This window comes from Thunnus thynnus, chromosome 6 (assembly GCF_963924715.1).
Source record: "Thunnus thynnus chromosome 6, fThuThy2.1, whole genome shotgun sequence".
In the NCBI taxonomy this organism is placed as follows: Eukaryota; Metazoa; Chordata; class Actinopteri; order Scombriformes; family Scombridae; genus Thunnus; species Thunnus thynnus.
The window spans coordinates 22,898,429-22,918,212 of record NC_089522.1 but is presented as its reverse complement, the minus strand read 5'-3'; the positions used below and the strand labels follow the sequence as shown (position 1 = coordinate 22,918,212).

Genomic DNA, 19,784 nt, shown 5'->3' with positions numbered 1-19,784 from the left:
TATGTCGGTATATTTGTCACTGATGTAATTGTAATGCTCTTTGCTGGTGGTTCCTCTCTTTTTTTGTCTCTCTTTTTTCTGAAAATGTTTGATGATCTTTGAAAATTTTCACATGTACTTTGAGTAGTTAGCTGTCACATTTTTAAAGACAGTCCGCTTGCACTCCTAGCACTTGCCAGGACATTTCTATTTGACATCTATTTGTCTTTCTTTGACACAAATGACAAAAAGAATAGGATAGGAGCCAGTGATTGTGACATGTTGGGTAATATTTTATCAGCTATGTGGCTACCCTGAAGGTTTTAACAGTGGTGAGAGACTGTAAGCCTTTTGGGTGAGAAGGAAATGGACCAAGGATTTTCTTTTAGTGATAAGGTTGACTGCACTGGGCTGTGAGAGTGCTTCACTAACTAATTATTTGAAGCCTCCTCTCAGATTAGGGTAGACATGCAGAGCTTATGGACAGTCGCATAGCAGACAATCAGACCATGTAATAACCGGAGGGCCAATATTTGCTCAAATCCACTGTAACACCTCACAAAACAAAAGTGTGTAAAGCCCTAATGCTCAGTCCAATCCCACGCCACACTGCCTTGATAAACACAGACGCCACCCCCACAATGGACGCCATCTTTACTCTGGCAATTAGGCAAAGCTTTGGATTATCACTTCCTCAGCCCAGCACACCATAAATCCATCCGGATTCAATTATTCCCCCTCCATGTCTATGGCCATTTGGGCTTTTTGGGCACATGGCCAGAATAAATGTTTCCAACGGTTTGGACTGCTGAAAATAAAAAGTTATTTATAAAAATAAAAGCATTTTTCTTCTCATTGTTTTTTGTTTATTCTTGCAAGTTTGACAAGTCTATTAAATAAAAATGAAACCTTGGGAGCTTCCAAACATTGTCTTGGTAAATATTTTATGAGGACAATAAGCTAAATTTACAGTATTTTTCTCCTTCACAAATACACCTCCTTCTTTTTTTTGGAAAATGTTCCATATTTTGTTGAAAAAAAGAGCTGCAGTACATTGTTTCCTCCGAGCAGCTCGTGTTTTGATCCACATCTTTTGGGCCAGGAGTTGTGGGCTTTGAGTAAGAACCTAAAATGCTTACTGAAAGGATTTGATTTGCTCTGTCTCACTTCTTCTCAAAAGCATTATTTTTACTTATTAGAAAGCTCACTCAGGGTAAATTGTTTAGGAGATCAAGGGTTTCCAAGGGTCTGGAGACTCTCCTCTTTCTACTTGAGGCTTCTCTTCGATGTATTTGCAGATGTTTTTTTGTTTTTTTTTCCCTCCACCTGGTCTCTCCATGAGGAGTGGAGAAAAGCTGCTGTGTGTACAGTATTTGTGTGTTGTGCTCACACCTACTGTACACTGTGTGTTTGCATATTCAGGAACGACTTAAGTATGCATGAATGTGGTAAAATGGGTATTCTTCGCAGGTCTGAGATGAGAGACCCCCCTGGTTGTGTACAGCCCCCCCCCCATCTATCTATCCTCTTGGGTGGCTTGTTTCCCCCCCAGCAAATCACTGCCTTGGCTGTCATCTCCTGCATTTTGTGTGTCTGCTATACAGCAGCCTGTCAGCTCCTAACACATTCCTCTGTGTGTCTCCTCTCTTTTATCTACAGATACCACAGTGTCATCACAAAAAGGTAAGACAACGCTCAATCAGTCACCTGTGGATCCGTGTGCATTTTCAGATGGGTGGCGTGCGGGTGTGTTGCTTTGTGTGTCTGCGTGCGCACTCAGTTTTTGCTAATGAGATGAAAAACATTTCACGGTGTTGTTGATGTTGATTTGAAATTGAGTCATTCAGTGTTTGTGGTACAGAACAATCAGTTTGATTACAAAGTCAATCACTCACACCCACTGACACCTAGACTAAATTATCCTGCTATCCCGTGATGATAGACAGCCCACAGTCTGTGTTATGTTCAGACTAATCACAGTTCTGTTTTAACTCCTCCACACTTTCATGTGTATGTAAATGTGAAGTTTTGGGGGAGGTGATTGTTTAGCATAGTGGATCTTCAGGGAGAGGCGGGAGGTGTAGTAGAGGGGGGGGGGGTGTTTTGTAAGAATGTACCTGTAGGCTGTTTTGATTTGGCATGATGATAGGGACAGACAGTCAAACTGTCTAAACAGCTCCAGGGGTCTTTTTCTGAGTGGCAGCCTGCAGGTGTATGCACCGTACAGTCGCAGCCCTCTACTCTTCATATTGGAGATACAGTAATGGCAGAGGATGTGTCACGCTCTGTGATTGCAAAGCAGGAGCAGACAATCAGTCAGGAGAACTCCCTGCTGATTTTGTTGAAACTTTCTTCGATCCCCTGCTGTGCTTGTAAGGATTTAGGTGGTGTTTTGTATGAGCTCTTACCAGAGCAGAACAGAACACAGGTGAAAATATTTTCATTGTCACCTGGATCTGATATAATGTGCACAACATGTATATCTGTAAAACCTTAACAGAAGGAGTGTGTCTTCGGGAACATGGCGACATTTTTCACCTTACAAAGCTTCAGATCTATCGAAGCTGCTTGTAGATACAGTACAAGAGGCAGTGATAGAGTATATCTGTGTGACAGGTTACACTCAGTATGCCTTCACCCCCACACACACACACTGTTGTGAGGCCTATGTATGTGATGACTATGTGGTGTACGATGCTGTCAGACGGGCCTATAAAGGTAAGTGATGTGGGTTGCCCGAGCCTCGCTCTTTGATGAATGTTGAAGGGGAGCAGAGGCTGGCGTGGTGTACATCATCCCTCCACAGCCGCACTCGCATATGTTTCTGAATTAGAGGGAGATAAATAAGGCCGAGCCACCCTGACGGTGAATGAACGCTCACTTTTGCGAGCTTGTGTGTGTCCATGTCTGCGTCTGACTTCTGTGTGTTTGTATGTCTTTCTTTTCTTGCCCATCCAATATGTCCAATTCAAACCTGTTTAGTCTGAAGCATCAACAAAAAACATTCCCTGTCTGCCTCTCGGTGCCACACATCAAGAGTGCCGTGGAGAAAAATAGCCGGCTGTATTCATTCATACAGTCTGAGTTATAGATGGCTATGCAGCAATGACAGGGCCATCGGTACTGAAGAGCCATGGGGCCTTGAGGCAAAGATAATGTACATAAACCATGTACTTGTGTGTGCACATCTCTCAGAAGACTGCCATATATGTGTGTGTGTTTTTTTGTGTGTATGTGAGCGTGAAAGATCTACAAAGTAGGATTTGTGTGCACTGACAGTGTCAAGTCCCCACGGTATCAATCAGTTAATATTCAAATTGAGAGATGTCTCAACGGTCTCAATGTCTTTTAAAAGTGTGCTTTGCTACAATACACGTGTTAGACTGAAGGGCAACACATACCATTTAGGTCCAGATAGTATTCAGGCTGTGGTTAAATAACCTTTACTGTTGTTCCTCACCAATATCATGATTAATACAGGGCCTCATTATAATGTGACCTTATTCTTTAGTTCTCTACTTCTGTGGAACATTCCCACTATCTGCCCCCCTACTATGACATCCTTTATCAAACACCTCTCCACCCCCTAACACTCTCTCCTTCTCCTTCCCTCTCCTCTGCCAAATGAAGTATATTTATGGCACCTGTGCTGGAAAAACAGTCTCCAGGAGTCGTCCCTCTAATTTCATTTTCAAAATGCCAGCAATAAATTTATCAAATGGGCTGAATCGAATCGGAGTCACACGCAGTGCCATCCGTCATGGGCTGTCCCTCGGGGGCTTGTGGGCGTACTTAAGCCAGCCAAAAACCTCTGCTGGCAGGAGAAAAAGACAGAGTGTTGAGAGGGGAGGGGGGGTTCTGGTAGGAAGGGAAACCAGATGAATGTACTGGAGAAATATACTTAGACCAAAGATGTGTGTGCATATCTTTATGTGCTTAAAAACATATGCGCGAGCATGTTTTAGATTGTTCATGAGTGTGGATGCATGCATGCATAGAGGTTAGTGCTAATTCTTTCAACACATAGGAGGCTCAGGCTGGAATCTCAGTTAAGCACTTTGGCTGTCGATGTGGCAGCGTAATAATTGATTAATGACAATACAAGTTAATTGATTGTTTTACTCACGTTTGCATTTGTAAATCCCTCTCAGTTCAAACGCCACTTTGAGCTTTATCCTCTCTCCTGCCTCTGAAAACTTCAGGTTCACACGCTCCGTGCCCTCCCATTCCCCTCCCATTTCTCAGTTCCTTTGGCACCTTTGCCTCACTCTCTAAATGCTTTCGTCCCTCCTTTCCTTTTGTTTCACCCCTCTTTCCCTCTGCTTATCTTTCCTTCTCCTCTTAGCATTTATCGCTGCGCAGGTTAAGCCAGGCGTGAGTGAGGGTAAAGCAGCTTAGTACTAACAGGGCTAATGAAGTCAGACCCCGTATTCCTCTGACGGGGATCAGTGGCCCTACTCTGTGAAGCCTGTCAGCGTTTAATGATTAGATGAAACATTCAGACACCCGCTACGAGAAGACAGGCACACTGATATGTGGTAATACCCGATCGTGGTTTCTCTTACGCGGATCCACAAACATTTATGCATGCACATGAACCCGCCACACACAGACATGTACAGTACTTACACGCACTCACATATGCATGCACACATACGCTCCCAATCCTCCCACTTTGCAAAAGGTGCTGATATATGACTCAAACATAGCATCGAGGGTATACACAGCAAAGTGATGGGGATAAAAAAAAAAACGAATGACAGGGAGAGTCAGAGAACGAGCAGTCTGGCTATTGATTCCCGCTATGTGCAGGAAGGTGGAGAAAAAAGTAAGCTGCATGAGAGAGATTTTCCCCTCGCCTTGATGAACAGATTGTAAACAACTCTGCACGCTCTATTCAAGATGCATGCTGTGATCCATGATTTTTCACCGCTTCTCACTCTCGCTAAAAAAGCGTGATAGAGGATCAATCAAAAGGCCAGCATCTCAAAACCTTTTTGAACATTTCAAGATTAATCTCTGATTAATTCAAAATCCTATTAGATTAAGTTATCCTTCTCCGTGCCCACGCGTGGCAGCTTAATGTGTGGTTGTGGTGGTAGTGAGTGCTGTTAGTATGTCAGTAAGCGTGTCAGTGTCAAAGTGGGAGGGTGTTTGTTTGTGTGTTTAAATGCTAAAGCAGAAAAATGGAGTGACAGAGGCAATGTTTGGGTCAACAAGCTGCCTGTTTGTGAGAGTGAGAGGGTGGCTGTGAGGGCTTAACCACTTTTTGCCCCATTAGCCACACACGCTAATTTACCTGTCAACTTACATCTACAGAAGGAACCTACACTCTTCTCAACTTCTCTCTCTTTCTGTTTCTTTTTCTCTCTTCCTTAGCCCCTTCCTGTCTAAATCTCTATCTCCAGATTTCTCCCTCATTACATTTTGTTCAATATCTTCCTTCCACTGCTAAATTGGAAACATATTCTGTCCTCACACCAGTAATTCCTCTCCCTCCTGGGAAAGTACCTGTTTAGCTCCAGTTGAGGAATCTTAAGACATAGGATTTAAATGGAATGTATGTGCAGTTCTGCCTATGTGCTGCTGCTCCAAGAGTCTCATGTATCTCTTGGTTTGCAAAGCCTCCTTAAAAGTACTTCGGAAAACTACATGAAAGTATGGTTTTTATAAGGAAGCACTTTCTTCACATCCAAAAAAGTGTGATTACAGCACAGCTACCATGAGGAGAAGTAGGCTATAGTTGGACTATTATATTTTATACTGAGGGTTGAGGACATTATGGTATGTCCTCTTTGTAATACACAATGTGTTGAGCTATATACAACATATTTGTGTGTGGACTTACATCTGAAGAGCTTAAAGATCCCATGTGGTCTAATAATTGATGTATCCATTGTAATTGGTGATTGTGAAGGAATGTTATCTTATGCCTGAAGCTGTTGAGAATTTTAAGTCTATTAATAAATTATCTTTCTTCCCTTGTCTTGTGATGATTTGGTAACTTTGATAATTAGTTAAAGGCTAATTCTGGCAAAACAGCACAGGCTTATAAAGAATGCATCAAATGAGAATTAAATCTTTCTTTAACAAAATACTAAGTGTAAAGAGAGGAAACTAGACTACTGGCTTATTTTGGCACTCTAAAAGAGCGCCTCTCTGTTTAGCACAGCATTTAGAAACACGCAGTGAGCTTAATTCTCAAAATAACAATACAGTAATCCTCATGTGATCTTCTCAGCTATTAACAGCCTCATAAATTCAGCTCTGAAAAAGCCTCCCTGACACCATTGCCACATCAGAGTGTGATGAGTTTGCACTATTGTTCAGAGATAAGATAATAAACACTGAGTTGACTACAAGCTTTTATGCGTGAGAGACCCTGCCTGGGCTCATGAACAAAGTCATGTAATTAAAGCCTCATCCCGCTTCCTTGATGCTATCATGGGCATCTTTTTTTGTATGGAAGTGTTCAGTTGATGAGATGGTAGAAGTTTTGGTCATTACCTGAAAGCTTCCATTGGAAAACCAACATCTTAACCTCTGAACTGCTTCACAAACAACACAATTTTCCATCCAATTTAGCTGGTTTTAGTGAGATAAATTCTTACCTTACTGATACTGAATTTTAGATAAACACACTCACCACAGCACTGACACGGCTGCAGTTAATGCAATAAATGTCAAAGGGTTAAATGTGGAAGAACATGGCCCTAAAAATTCACACCTTGTGCTCACAATTGGGAGGATTTAGTTGTTCTCACTTTTTTAGCTGAAATATAAATGGAAATCTTTATAATGCAATATGGAGTTCAGAATAAAATATACGACTTCATTAGTGATAATTACACTTGGAATAGAGTTTGTAGCTCTTTTATTAATAATAATTTTAGTAATCAGTAAGCAAACATCACAAAAACTTTTACGCTTATTACAATGTTTTCTACAGAAAATACATTTTTCTATGTTTACATTGTACCAAGTACAATTTTAATAGTTTTAGTAATTTTAATGAGTAGACCTTAACCTGCCATATCCTATTTTATTTCTTTATTTGTCAAAAATAGTTGCTGCAGAAGCAGTGCATAGACAATATATAGCCTTTTAAGTTATCCTGAATCTCAGTTTTATATGAAAGGAATTAGTATGCAAGCAACTTGTGTTTTCCAACTTTATTATGTGAAATCCAATTTTATTCATATACTGTACTCCTGGCTTACAGGAGCGGAACAGTTTATCATTGTTAATTCATCACTCCATTTGTTCCAAACAGTGACAATAAGTGGGTGGGATCTGTGACTTTGATTTGATGAATGATAATTGCCTTGAGCTTCACAACTTCAAGCGTAGTTTATGATGTGAAGGGATTATACAAATTCATTATCTTTCATACGTTTACTCTTAAATTGAGTCAGATGTCTTTAGCTTTTGATAAATTAGACATGTAATAAATATATGTTTTATTTTTATAGTTCAGTGTTTGTGTCATTTCTGTGTTTGCTGACTTAATTGGGTGACAATAAATACATGATGAACATTGTTAATAAAGCAAACAAGAGATAACAAGCTTGGTAATGAGAACAAAAAAGACAAATTATAAAAATAGAACTTATCTATATGACGCAATGTCAACTGACTGCCTTCATATCCTACTGATGACTTGATAAATTGTAATCATATAAGCTAAATTAATTTTATTAATTATTTTCAGACATTTCCATCCATAGCAGAGGGAATTTAAAGAGCTATTTTGATCACATAGTATCATATGGTGATACAGGTGGTGCTTTGTTTTACTGCAATTCATATGTTTTCCCAACTGTCTACACTCTAAGTGTCAAAATATATTAAATGAATGTGTTGTTTTGGAAAGGAGCACAAATACTCTTAGTCTTCCATCTGCCACCTCTTATTCCAACAGTCTCGCTTTCCCGTCACTACACACTATATTGTATGACACAAGCCCACTGAATGTGCAAGAGTGGATTGGCATCACAATCCCACCATCTTAAATTGACTTTTATATAAATACAATCGCTAAGCCAGTTTAAATTTAACTTGTAGTTTTCAGTCCAGCTCAAAATTCTGCTCTGGCTGTCCAAGATGCAAAACTACAAATAAAACACTGCAGTTTTAATTTAATTGAATGTATTTGAACTTCCGTCAACCCAATCCCGCATTTCTATCAGATGCAGTGACCTCGCTCAAAGCTCAGTGTGTGTATTCCAATAACAGGAGTTGCTTTCAGGCTTCCTATGTAGCAGTAATGACTGAATGAGTATGTGCAAACATGCCAAGGTTTGTATTCTGCTGCGTCCTTCTCATGCTTCTCTGGATCCCTGTGACGAGAGCCATGATTATTTTGACCTTTACTTTTTTTGTACTTCAGCTGTGTCTGTTCTGCAGGAGAGGGGTCATTATAGACATGATCTTGTCTACATTGCCTCCCTCAAGGCAACTAATAAGGTCTAGCATATATGGGATTTAAATGCCAACAGAAGACATTGTAGGTTCACGGAGGACTCCTCAACAAGTATAGTTGGAATCTCTGTGACAGGATTGAGTACTCACCACCTATGTCTTTTTTCACAAATTCTATCACAGAGATTTCAATTATAAGCAGAAAGTAACTTTTTTTTTTTCTGTAACAATGTCAAAGGCTCTTCGTTATTGCTCACAAGAGACTGATAATGCGTTTTGTTTGCCCGGGTAAACCCTGCAACATGTCCAATTGAGTGTTAGCCAGAGATAAAGACTAAACCACACAAAGCGGGCCTCAGCAGACCCACATCTTAGGCTCATTAAGGCTGTCTGGGCATTGAAACATTTCTCAGGCAGAGACAGAGCACAGATAAAAGCGGAGACAAGTAAAACGAAAAGAATGGAGACGGAAGTAAACTGATCACCACTCTTTCTTATAGAATCCTGTTCTTAAGCCTCAACAGCCAATTAGATCCGGGAACAGCCTGTTCCCTTGACGGATGAACTTAATTTGATATTCTGTGTTCTGCTCAGTAGGGTGCAACACTGATTGCACTGGTGGATGGAGTTTTCAGGCCATCCATGCCAGCTAAATGTAATTGACTACGTAGAGATAGACTGCAGCTTATCATAACCGTTCTCTCTTTGGTAGAGCAGTTTCATTTAAAAGGTGCGTCAGCTTTGTATCTGATGGTGTGTGGCAGGTATCCGGAAGATTAGAGCGTGGTTGCAAGCCCAGAGATGTTCGCGTTGCTGTTTGGCGGCCCTTACGAACAGAGCTGCGGCAATCCCATGGAGCAAATAACTCTTTGTCATGATTCAACAACATGTTATTGTCACAGGACTACCTGCTCTGAGTCACTTAGATGATTCATACATCTTTGTCTGTTTACTGACAAGACACCACAGTTGAGCTTGAAGCTCTACAGGGCTGGCATTGCCAGGGAAGCGGGTGGCATATTGCACCCAGCAGGATAGCTCCTATGCAGGCCTGCAGGGCAGAGGGATTTGGCCAGCTGGGATTAGCTCAGCAGGGTGAAACAGAGGGATACAGACAGAGAGGGACAGACAGGGAGAAGGAGAAAGAGTACATCAATCTCTGCTCAGTACACAGACACCTGAGAAACCAGAGAAAGAGCCGCTGAGAATCATGCTGAGTCTGGTTCATACACTGTTGCACAATACACATCAAAACCTCTGCCACCTTTTTGCTATAAACCCAGAGCCAAACTAATCAGCAATAAATTACACATAAGATTCCACATTATCTTTTGAAATAGTTTTGCCCCTTTTCACACTTTTGGATTTCTTCTTTTTACATTTAACAACGGCTATAAACGTCTGAGTGAGGACATTCAAAATGCCCATAATGAGGTAAACACATCCCCCGACTCCACAGTCACACTAATTAAGCAGGCTTATTCCTTCTACAGTACTGTGCTCTCAGACCCTGTCAACTGCTCAAAGGCATGTCACCACAGTAATGGCAGATGGGTATTTTCAAGCCAAACACAAATAAGAAAGTTGAAATGGTTAAAAAACACACACACACACACACACACACACTAACAGGAAAGAAAGCAGAGCCAGTTGCCTCTGACAGACTGCTGAGGAAACGTGTCTTTATTCTTTGCTTGGGCTGGTTCATTTCTGTCCGAGGGATGGATCTAATCCAAGAGTTTATTATCAAACTTCAGATGCAAAGCCTGTTCGTTTTCTGACACCAAAGAGGGCCAAGAAAATGAATCGGGGTCTGGACAAATTGGCATCACTCACACGAGCGCAATGGGAAAAAATACTTAAAATGTAGAAGTTGTGTCTTCCTTCAACTCTTCTCCAGAATTTTTCAGACTTCTTCTGATAACTGTTCTATTTTTCACCAGTCACACATTCACAGTGCATCATGGTGAATATATATCGTAGAGTACAAGCTTTTGCACAGGCACGTTTAAAGCAAATTGTTTTGTTAGTGCTGTCTTCCCTTTGGGCTAATGTAATAAGATATGGTTCTATTAGAGAGGAATACAGAGAGAGAGAGAGGATGATAAAGTATCACATTGTGTGGTATATTTGCTGCATCAGGTACTCAGGCCCCACATTTCCTTCTCCCAACATCCAAGAATCCCCAGGGTTCCCTTCCCTCCCTGCTTTGAAACAAAACAAAGAAACGCTCCAGATGCATCCTCCATTGGAGACCACTGGGGCAAGAGAAGGCAACCACAGTAAATCATATCACATATTACGAAGTCGAGAAACAGAAATTGATGGCTTACAAGAAAAATGACAGCAAAGGGTTAAAGATTTAGAAAGAGACAACAGTATCATTCATTAAATTACATTATAATAAGTTACAAAAGGGATATGGGTGAGAGTAGAGGATGATTAGGGCGATCACTGAGTCTTACACAAAGCAAAAGGTCTCTTTGGGAATGTTGCTAACGTTACCTTATGGGATCAGGCATTACCTGCTGGCAAATGATGAAAAATGTTTGCAAAATTATTAGTCTACCATATAAACTCAGATCAAGGACTAATTTAAAAAAAGAATGCATGCATGTCTTATAGCATTGTGTGCTTAATCTTAGCTTTTTGTGCCACTTATAGTAACCATTTTACAAACAAATTACTGTGCAAAGCTACGTAACTTTCCAGTCAGCCTGTTTACCCTGGAGAGAGACATTGCACCTAGGAAGTGAGGTAGGCCCAGACGGATTATTCTAGGCTAATTCCAAGCACAAATCAGCACACAGCCATCAATAATTCATGTAGAAGTCTTTGAAAGGTAAACACTGCTTAGCCCATTAAGAATCCAGATTGGCGCAGTGCCATAATGGCACGAATACTGTACACAACTTAACTCCACATACAGAGGGTCTATAGCCACTACAGAAATAATGTATGTGCTCTATATGGAAATACAATGCTCATTAGAGGAAATCGGGGCTTTTGCAGACCTATAGCCGGTACTACCTGGTGCAGCATTAGCATGAAATTGATGCTAAAGATGACAGAAGAGGGCAATCACTGAGTCTTGCACCAGAGCAAAAGGAGTCTTTGGGAATGTTGCTACCATCCACTGAGGCCTTGATGGGATCAGGGGACCTGCTGACAAATGATAAAAAATATTTGCAAAATTATTAGTCTACAGCATGAACTCAGATTAGGGACTAATTAATAAAAATGCATGCATGTCTTACAGCATTGTTGTTTCAGCAAGAGAACTAAAGCCATTTGGTCACCCCACCGCCCCTCACTGTGCTCTTAATCTTAGCTTTTAGTGCCACTTAAAGTAACCATTCTACACTCATCAAAAATGAGGATAACAAATTATTGTGCAAAGCTACGTAACTTTCCAGTCAGCTTGTTTACCCTGGAGAGAGACATTGTACCTAGGAAGTGAGGTAGGCCCAGATGGATTATTCTAGACTAATTCCAAGCACAAATCAGCACGCAGCCATCAATAATTCATGTGGAAGTCTTTGAAAAGTAAACACTGCTTAGCCCATTAAGAATCCAGATTGGCGCAGTGCCATAATGGCACGAATACTGTACACAACTTAACTCTACATACAGAAGGTCTGTAACCACTACAGAAAAAATGTATGTGCTCTGTATGGAAATCCAGTGCTCATTAGAGAGAGTTGGGGCTTTTGCAGACCTATAGCCGGTACTACCTGGTGCAGCATTAGCATGAAATTGATGCTAAAGATGACAGTAGAGGGAGGCAATTAGAGTGACAGCTGGTGCTGGGATGTGTTGAGTTTTGTGGATTGATCTTCTCTGTCAGCTTTGTTTTTGTGCACTTCAGACATATGGGAGACTTGTGCTCTCATTCAGTCAGTAAATGCACATAGCTTAAATGCTAAAGAGGATCATGCTCCCACTGTATAGTTCATTTTAACTCTTCTTTTTTGCTGTATAATTTGCACACTGGCTTTCCCTCTCATTTAGCCAGTTTTTCCTTTCTCATCTTTTTATGTGTTTTTTCAAGGTCTGTTTGTGATATTGAGGCTATGGGGAGTTGCTGGTTGTGTGGTATGTTTACGTAGCTTTTAGCAATTGCCGATCATCAGCACTGTAATTCCCACCTGAGCAATGCAAGATAGGGAGTGGTCTGTGTCTCTGTCTGCCTTGGATGCTCATTAGATAAAGTGGAGGTTCATGTACTGTACTTCCACCAGTGGTTTTACAATTTGTGTGTATACATCTCTCTTTCTTGTGCTCTTTCTCTCATCTTTCAATGCTCTGGAGATGGTCTACTCAGTGCAAACAGCATCTGTCCGGGAGAATAATAACATCTATAATCGTTCCCCAGAGAGTCAACAGTGGAAAACAGATTTTTTCTTTGCTCTTTTTTTTAAACTTTGCATCTCAAAGTTTCACTATAATTTAAAGACACCACACACAAGATATTCTGTAAATGCATCAGTTTCATATGAGTGGTGATAAAAATTTCACATTATCTCTTGTAAGAGACTCTCTTTCTACATATTTAACTTTTTCTCTTCCGTACATCTTTTGAAGCATAGCTTATCAGTACACCAATATGGGATTTCCTGTAGAGTTGAACCTGAGAATTACCATATTAGACAAGTACAAGACAAGGAAAAGTCTTTGCAATAGTGCTTTTCTAACTTAAGAATGTGTGGAACTCATTCCTTTCCCTTAACCCCTGCTTGGATGTGGTAAATAGTCCCTGAACTTCTAACAGGCAGAAATCAAACAGTGAGTTCCTGGGGGGAGTAGCTCGTCTTTCCAACATCTTATGTGGGGAGGAAAGCATATTCACATAGGATCAGATTTTCATGGCTGGATTTCAGGCATATGGATTTATGTCTCAATGCAGAGAGGAGTAAAATAGAAAGAGTTGAAGGGGTTCCTGGGTGGATTAAATGCTTACGTTGTATATGTGTCAAGCTGCGTAAGTGTGTTTTAGCAAGTGTGTATGTGCACACAGATAAGAGTGCACATGTACTGTACATGTATGTGCACACTCCATCCACGAGAGTTATCACTCTTGTTGCAGCTCACTCCATTAGCGGGTAGGGATTCCTGCGCTCCGCTCCTAGCCAGAGGAGACCAATTAAAGCCATCAGGCAGCGTCAGGGGAGCTGAGCTGCTCTCAGAGCCTGCGGAGCTGGAGAACAGAGGGTTTAGACTGGCTCCATCCTCCACGATCAGCTCTGTACTGCCTGCAGAAAGGCAGTATAGGGATCCTTAGACAATTACAGGAATACACACTACTAAATGATACAAGGATGTTAATAAGCTCAATGGTTATACTTTTTGCATTTCCTTTTCTTGGTTTTAGTTTTTAACTCTTGTAAAGCACACAGCATTGCATCTATTTGCATTAATATGCTTTATAAATAAAGATCATGACGATAATTGTAATTTTCATTGTCTTCACCCATTTAATCTTACTCACAACGGCAGGTCAGTCAATTACAGGGTTAACACATGTAAACAAATGATTGCTCATACTTGTTCTTAAGTGCAGTTTAGAATCTCCAACTCTTGGGGCTGTGGAAGGTTGTTACATGAATTCTACATTTCCAAATGTATGTCAGTTCTTTCACAAAAGAAAAAAAAAACAAAATGTGTACTTTGCCATGAATCATGTGTTCCAATCCAGTAGAGTCCTTCTTTAGTGTATACCATCCTTTTTGTATGACCTTATTTTTTTTGACCATCAAAAACTGAATGATTTTCGAGAAATAAGTTTTCAATGCTATGAGGATGCGTGCCTGAGTACTTTAAAACATTGCCGTCTCCCTAATAGAAATGCAGAAAGGAGAAGCAGATATCCAACTCAGTTTGAGGCCTTCCCAGTGGGTGTTATTATTGTGTGGTTTTCCTGCAGCCTTCCACACTAATGTGCCTCTCGTCAGTGATGCCCGACCATGCTTCGGGGCTTTGTTATAGCACGGAGGCCAGAGATGTCATACCCTGTTACAAAATAAGGCACCAAATATGAGCTTCGTTTTTCCTATTCCACCCCTCCCTCCCTCCTGCTTCGCCCCCCCCCCAGCCCTGGGGATCACTGCCGTGGAAAAAGAGCCTGCTCTATGGTGTCTATACTCAGTAGGTAATAACTCGCTGTTCAGGCTCAGATAAAGAGCTCCATTCATTAAAGTGGCTGCTCTCTTTCTCCACACGAGTGAAACCTATCCCCCGGGAGAACAGCAGTGAACTACAGAGTTGAAGCCACAGGCACAGCCCTCACCATCCCTGATTGCATCCCTTCGAGCTATTTGGTGGAAGAACCTAACTCCCATCTACTCTCACCAACACTGCGCACCAGTGCCCTCCCCGTGCCTCATTCTCCATCTGATCTTCATTCCTTTCAGTGGGAATCCCTAAATCTTTTTTTAACTTAATTCCTCATTCCCTTGCCTACCTCTTAATACACTAACTCATTGCCTCTATTATCCCCTTTTCCTGCTATCGCCTTCACCTGCACATCTCCATCCACTGCCCTAATCACACCTCCACTCTTTCTCACCCCTGTCACTTTGGTAGTTTCCCTTCACTCTCTTTGACTTTCTGTTTCACCTGCTCATCTCCATCGTCAGCTTTGATCATTTCTCTTTCCTCTACCCATCCTTCCCGTGTCCATCTACCCTTTCCTGCCCCATCTCTCCCTGTGTCTCTTCAGCGTGTCTGTGAGGTCCCTGAGCACTGGGAGTCGCTGATGCGTGTACCGGTCAGCGATACTCATGGGTAATGTGTAGATCATTCATCCTCTGGACAGGTATGTAATAGAGGCGGGACGAAGGGGGAGAAGGGGGACAGTGGGAGATCTCTAGAGGTACGAGAATCAATTTCATCGGGAATCACCGGAGCAAAGAAGCAGAACCTCTCACTCTCTCTCTGTCTTTGAGGATCTCTTTTTTCTTCCCCTTTCTTTCTTTTTCTGTCTGTCTCATTCTTTCTATTACTCTCTGTCTTCATTTCCCCCTGCTCTGCTATCTCATTCCTCTCAGACTGCTCGTACTGATCAGCTCACAAGACACTCGAGCATTACACAAGCCAAGCAGCAGGATAAATCCCAACACAAATTAGAACACAGAAGCCATTATTTAAGTCAACCCCTTCTCCAGCAAGGAAAATTATAGTTCTGTGTTCAGAACTGCAGAACAAAAGAAACACACTCTTTTTCTTTTTTTTTCCTCCCTTCCACCATATCTCCCTGGGCACAGTAGTGCATCAGAGCAAACCAAAAAGAGACAGAGTCACAAAAAAAGAAAAGAAAATGAGAATCCGAAAGAGATTGCCCCAGTGCTACTAAAGCTTGCAATGGCGAAAGTCCTGTAGTGGAGAGCCAGTGGAGACAAACAGCAGTGACATGCATCCAGGCTCTTTCATTCACCTGTGAAATAGAGCTTTAGTTAAAACAGCCTGACACGCATGTGCTCAGGTACCTGTGGCAAAGATATGCATGCTAACGTTTTTAATGGCATGACCATTCAGCACAGGTTCCACTTCATAAACTGAAATGAATGACTATTGGCTGACTAACACACACCATTTGACCTGGCACACTAGAGGAAACGATGATGTGGGAGACAAGGAAAATTGCTCATCAATCACCACCACGGATGGTCAGGCGCTCTCATCTTGTAGTAGTAATGTTCATTGAATTGATTATGGAATGATGAGGTGGAGTAAAATGCTGTGTCTCACACATTTATATGGACTGAACTTTCTTTTTTTTTTTTTTTATTATGGCCATAAAAGATTTGCACAGATGTTAATGTCTACACTATGCTTGCGATGGAGTGTCAATTCGATATCATCTCTTATTTGGAAAGGCGACAGTGATAAATAAGATAAAGAATATGTGTGTAGGAATTAGAAAGAGGGAGACAGAGAAAGATAAATGAAAGACACAGAGAGCTAAGGGAGGTTCTGCTGAGTGGGTTTTCCACTCTACCAGTACAGAAATGATGCATAACTCCACAGTATGCCCTTTAATTGGTGCTATTAATATCAGTTAAAGTTTTAATACCTATTTATTAAAACTTAAACTTTTTTCTGAGGCCTAATGTGAATAGAATTATGAATCTCAAGGGCTGTGCTCTATAAAAAGGCCCAGACATAAATTATTAATGCTCTACCACTTCATCTGCAAGATCTCACTCCTCCAAGATTTGTTAAAAAGGAAATAGCCCAAAGGTCTAATATTAGGATGAATTTTCAACATTAAATACTCTACATGCGCGTTCCATATTTCTTGAATAATTCCGTTAAAACTGTACACATCACCTCCACATTGCTAGAAAGTTCTAGCAGTGCCTTGAACCTACTCATCATTAGCTTGTGGAACTTGACAGGGGATCACTAGTCTAAATTGGTCATGTATAAAATGTAAACAGAGTGTGGAGGCAGACAAGGAAGAATCCTAATGTACACAGCAGCCTAATTTGTCTGTTTATATCATTAAAGTCCTATCCTCTGTCAGATAATCTGTGAAAAGCCCGAGCACTTATCTGCTGAAAAAAGGCAACATGAATGGAGAAACATTTTAGGAAAGCCCTCACTGAGTTATCCTCTGTTATTAGAATTAATTATGGTTCAAAGATTAGAAACTTTCTGCTCTGACATTGAGTTATCTGTAGTTTATAGTTTGAACTTTACAAAAAAATTATTATTTTGTATAAATATTCAGTGGGCAACAGAAGCACCCACGGTCTGAAACGCCTTCATGGAGCCTGAGAGGAGAAGATAAAAGGAATAGATACATGATAAGCAGAAGAAAATCTGTGAGACCATTTGTCACAATGTTGTAGTATGTGTTGCATTAGCATGAGGGGGACAATACACAGATTTAGCAGAATATGATATCTAAAATAAAAACAAAATGAAATTTTGCACGTACAAAAATATCATTGTTATGTTGATAAAATAATGAAATGAATTATGTTTCTTTTACATATTAAGGTGTTTTCTGAAGACCCTGATTTTAAAAGTAAAAATCCCATTAACTTTTTCCATAGACAACATTGCATGACTGCGTCAGTTTGAGCATTTCTATGGCTTGGATCAGCATGAAACTCTCTCGCTTAAATTGTCAGGACAAAAGATGAACAACTGCGTTAGATAGAATGCGTTAGAATATTTAGCTGATTTCGACAACAACTCAACTCTTGCAAGATTTCAGAACGAGACTTCTTATTGAGTGAGACTTGGTTAGACACATTAACAAACAGAAGGGATCAAGCAAAAAGTAAAGAAAAACATTATATTTCTCTATATTGTTCATTCCATGTTGTTGTCAGACACTTATAATAACAATCTGAGCCTGTCAGTGGCAAAAACAAGCACTTTTAGTTGACATACATTGGGCTCTATTGTCCCAAAAGATTACATTGCAGCCCGTTTCATGGCTGCCGGCTGCAGCGCTCTCACTCAATGCTGGATCAATTTCAAAAATTGTTGTCCCCATTAGTCACTTAGACACAAAAAGATGGGAAAATAGGGTCCAGGTTGAAAAAAATACCGAAGTTTCCCTTTAACTACAACTCCCAAGGTGCATTTCAGCAAGAAACAGATTATGGTGTTGAGAAAACAGATTTTACAATCTGAGCATGTTTGGTTATAATTTCCAGATCACTTTTGAATGAATTCAGCAACTATGATGCTGCATTTTGTTTACAACATCAATAACAAAGCATTTTGAATTCATTACCGCTCAGATTTACACCTCTAACTGGCCTCTTTTCCATAATAACGGCAGCTGAGGCTCATGGGTATTGTAGTATTCCTAGCCATCCTCCATGCCAAAATCAAGGACAAAACCTGATTTCTCAGAGACAAAGTTTAAATAATTGAAACTGATGGTCACAATACAAAACTACAGGATCATAACATTATGTGGGACAGTCCTGTGTTTCTATGTTAAGTAACATTGAGGATATTGCTTAAAGGAAAAAACTGAGATGGGAATACAGAAAAAAATACAGGAAAAACACTTCCAGAACCAGTGGCTCCTCCCACTCTGCAGCTCTATGGGCCTTCACCTCTTATGGGTCCGGCACTACAGATACAATATTAAAGTATTTAATTGACTTGCCTGGTTAAACTTGCATAGTGGCACTTGCATCTTACTCCTCCATGCTCTACTTCTTTTCTTCTTTTCTTGTATCCTCAATCAACCCCCAGTATTCTATTTCATCACTTCCCCCATAGTGGTCCCCTGCACCTCCATCTCCACCTCATGGTTTCAGATGGAGAGTGTGAAATGAAGCTTGTATAATTAAATATTAACAGCCTGCTGATGAGGGGATTGAGAGCGAGGGTGGGAAGAGGAGCACACCACTGAATCCTCTGCCCTACTTCTTAATGTTAATGTCCACTGGGAATTATTCATGTATCAGCTAACCTGCACTGGCACCTAAGAAGGCACAGGGGTAGTAGTGAGCTGTGCCAGAGTGGCACTGAGTGAGCCAGGGTCAATCAACATTAATAGAAACCCTATTGGGGGAATAGAATTCCAGGCTGCAGGGAGGCTTTCATTATTAATTAGCCTGTCAGATGCTGTTCTTATCTGTTTGGATGAGAGTGTTCAAAAGGGAAGTGGCTGCAGCATAAAGTTTTAGCTATGGTGCAAATGGAAAGAAAATGGCTAATTGGCAACATGCCGGTGTCTCCACAGTGCAGACCAGAGAGTGCTGAATTCTTTCTTTGATTCAATCAATTAGCTCATAACACATATTTGTACACGACACACAAAACACGTCTGCATTATTAATCCTTTATAACATGCTCATGAATAATTCCGAGTCGCAACTTTGACCTAGAATACAGTATTTGAAGCTGAAGTCATGAATAAAGCCAGATGACTTTTTATGAGGCAGCGCTAACTTTAATCCTGTAGCTATTATCATATTTGTCTGCAGCTGACTCGCAGCTTAACATGTACTAATAGCGGAGGAAAATGTGTAAACCCTCCTAAGGGACAATACTTGTTCCAGTTCTGGTGTTTGTTGAAGCATTAACATACACAAGTCCTCATAATCTCGACAATTAGACTTGATTAAAACAGGGTTTATGCAGTATCGGAGCAGTTTGAGTGGATCGGCATTATGTGCAGTGGTCTGTTTCACTGTACATCATCATAATGTGTAGAACTGATGAGATTTTAGTAATGGGTCCCTCGTTATAGTATAAAGCATTAAAAGACGTGGTAAACTTGAGACAGAGTCTGTGCCGAGGTCTGCTTGCTGTTTGAGTGTTAGTGTTGCGTAGCGGGCTTTAGCTCTCTGCGGCACTCAGTCTGGTCCAGTTAGGCTATTAGGGACCTCTCTGCTTACACCTCATAG

General features: G+C 40.8%; 1 protein-coding gene across 2 annotated transcripts in view; it reads left to right on the top strand.

Annotated features, from left to right (window-relative positions):
* The window catches only part of LOC137184751 (cadherin-4-like), a 255,065-nt gene that overhangs the window by 112,860 nt on the left and 122,421 nt on the right, over positions 1–19,784 (top strand). For both annotated transcript variants that reach the window (XM_067592727.1, XM_067592726.1), the window contains one exon: positions 1,639–1,662. In XM_067592727.1, coding sequence (XP_067448828.1) covers positions 1,639–1,662 — 24 coding nt within the window. The remainder of the gene's footprint in view (positions 1–1,638; positions 1,663–19,784) is intronic.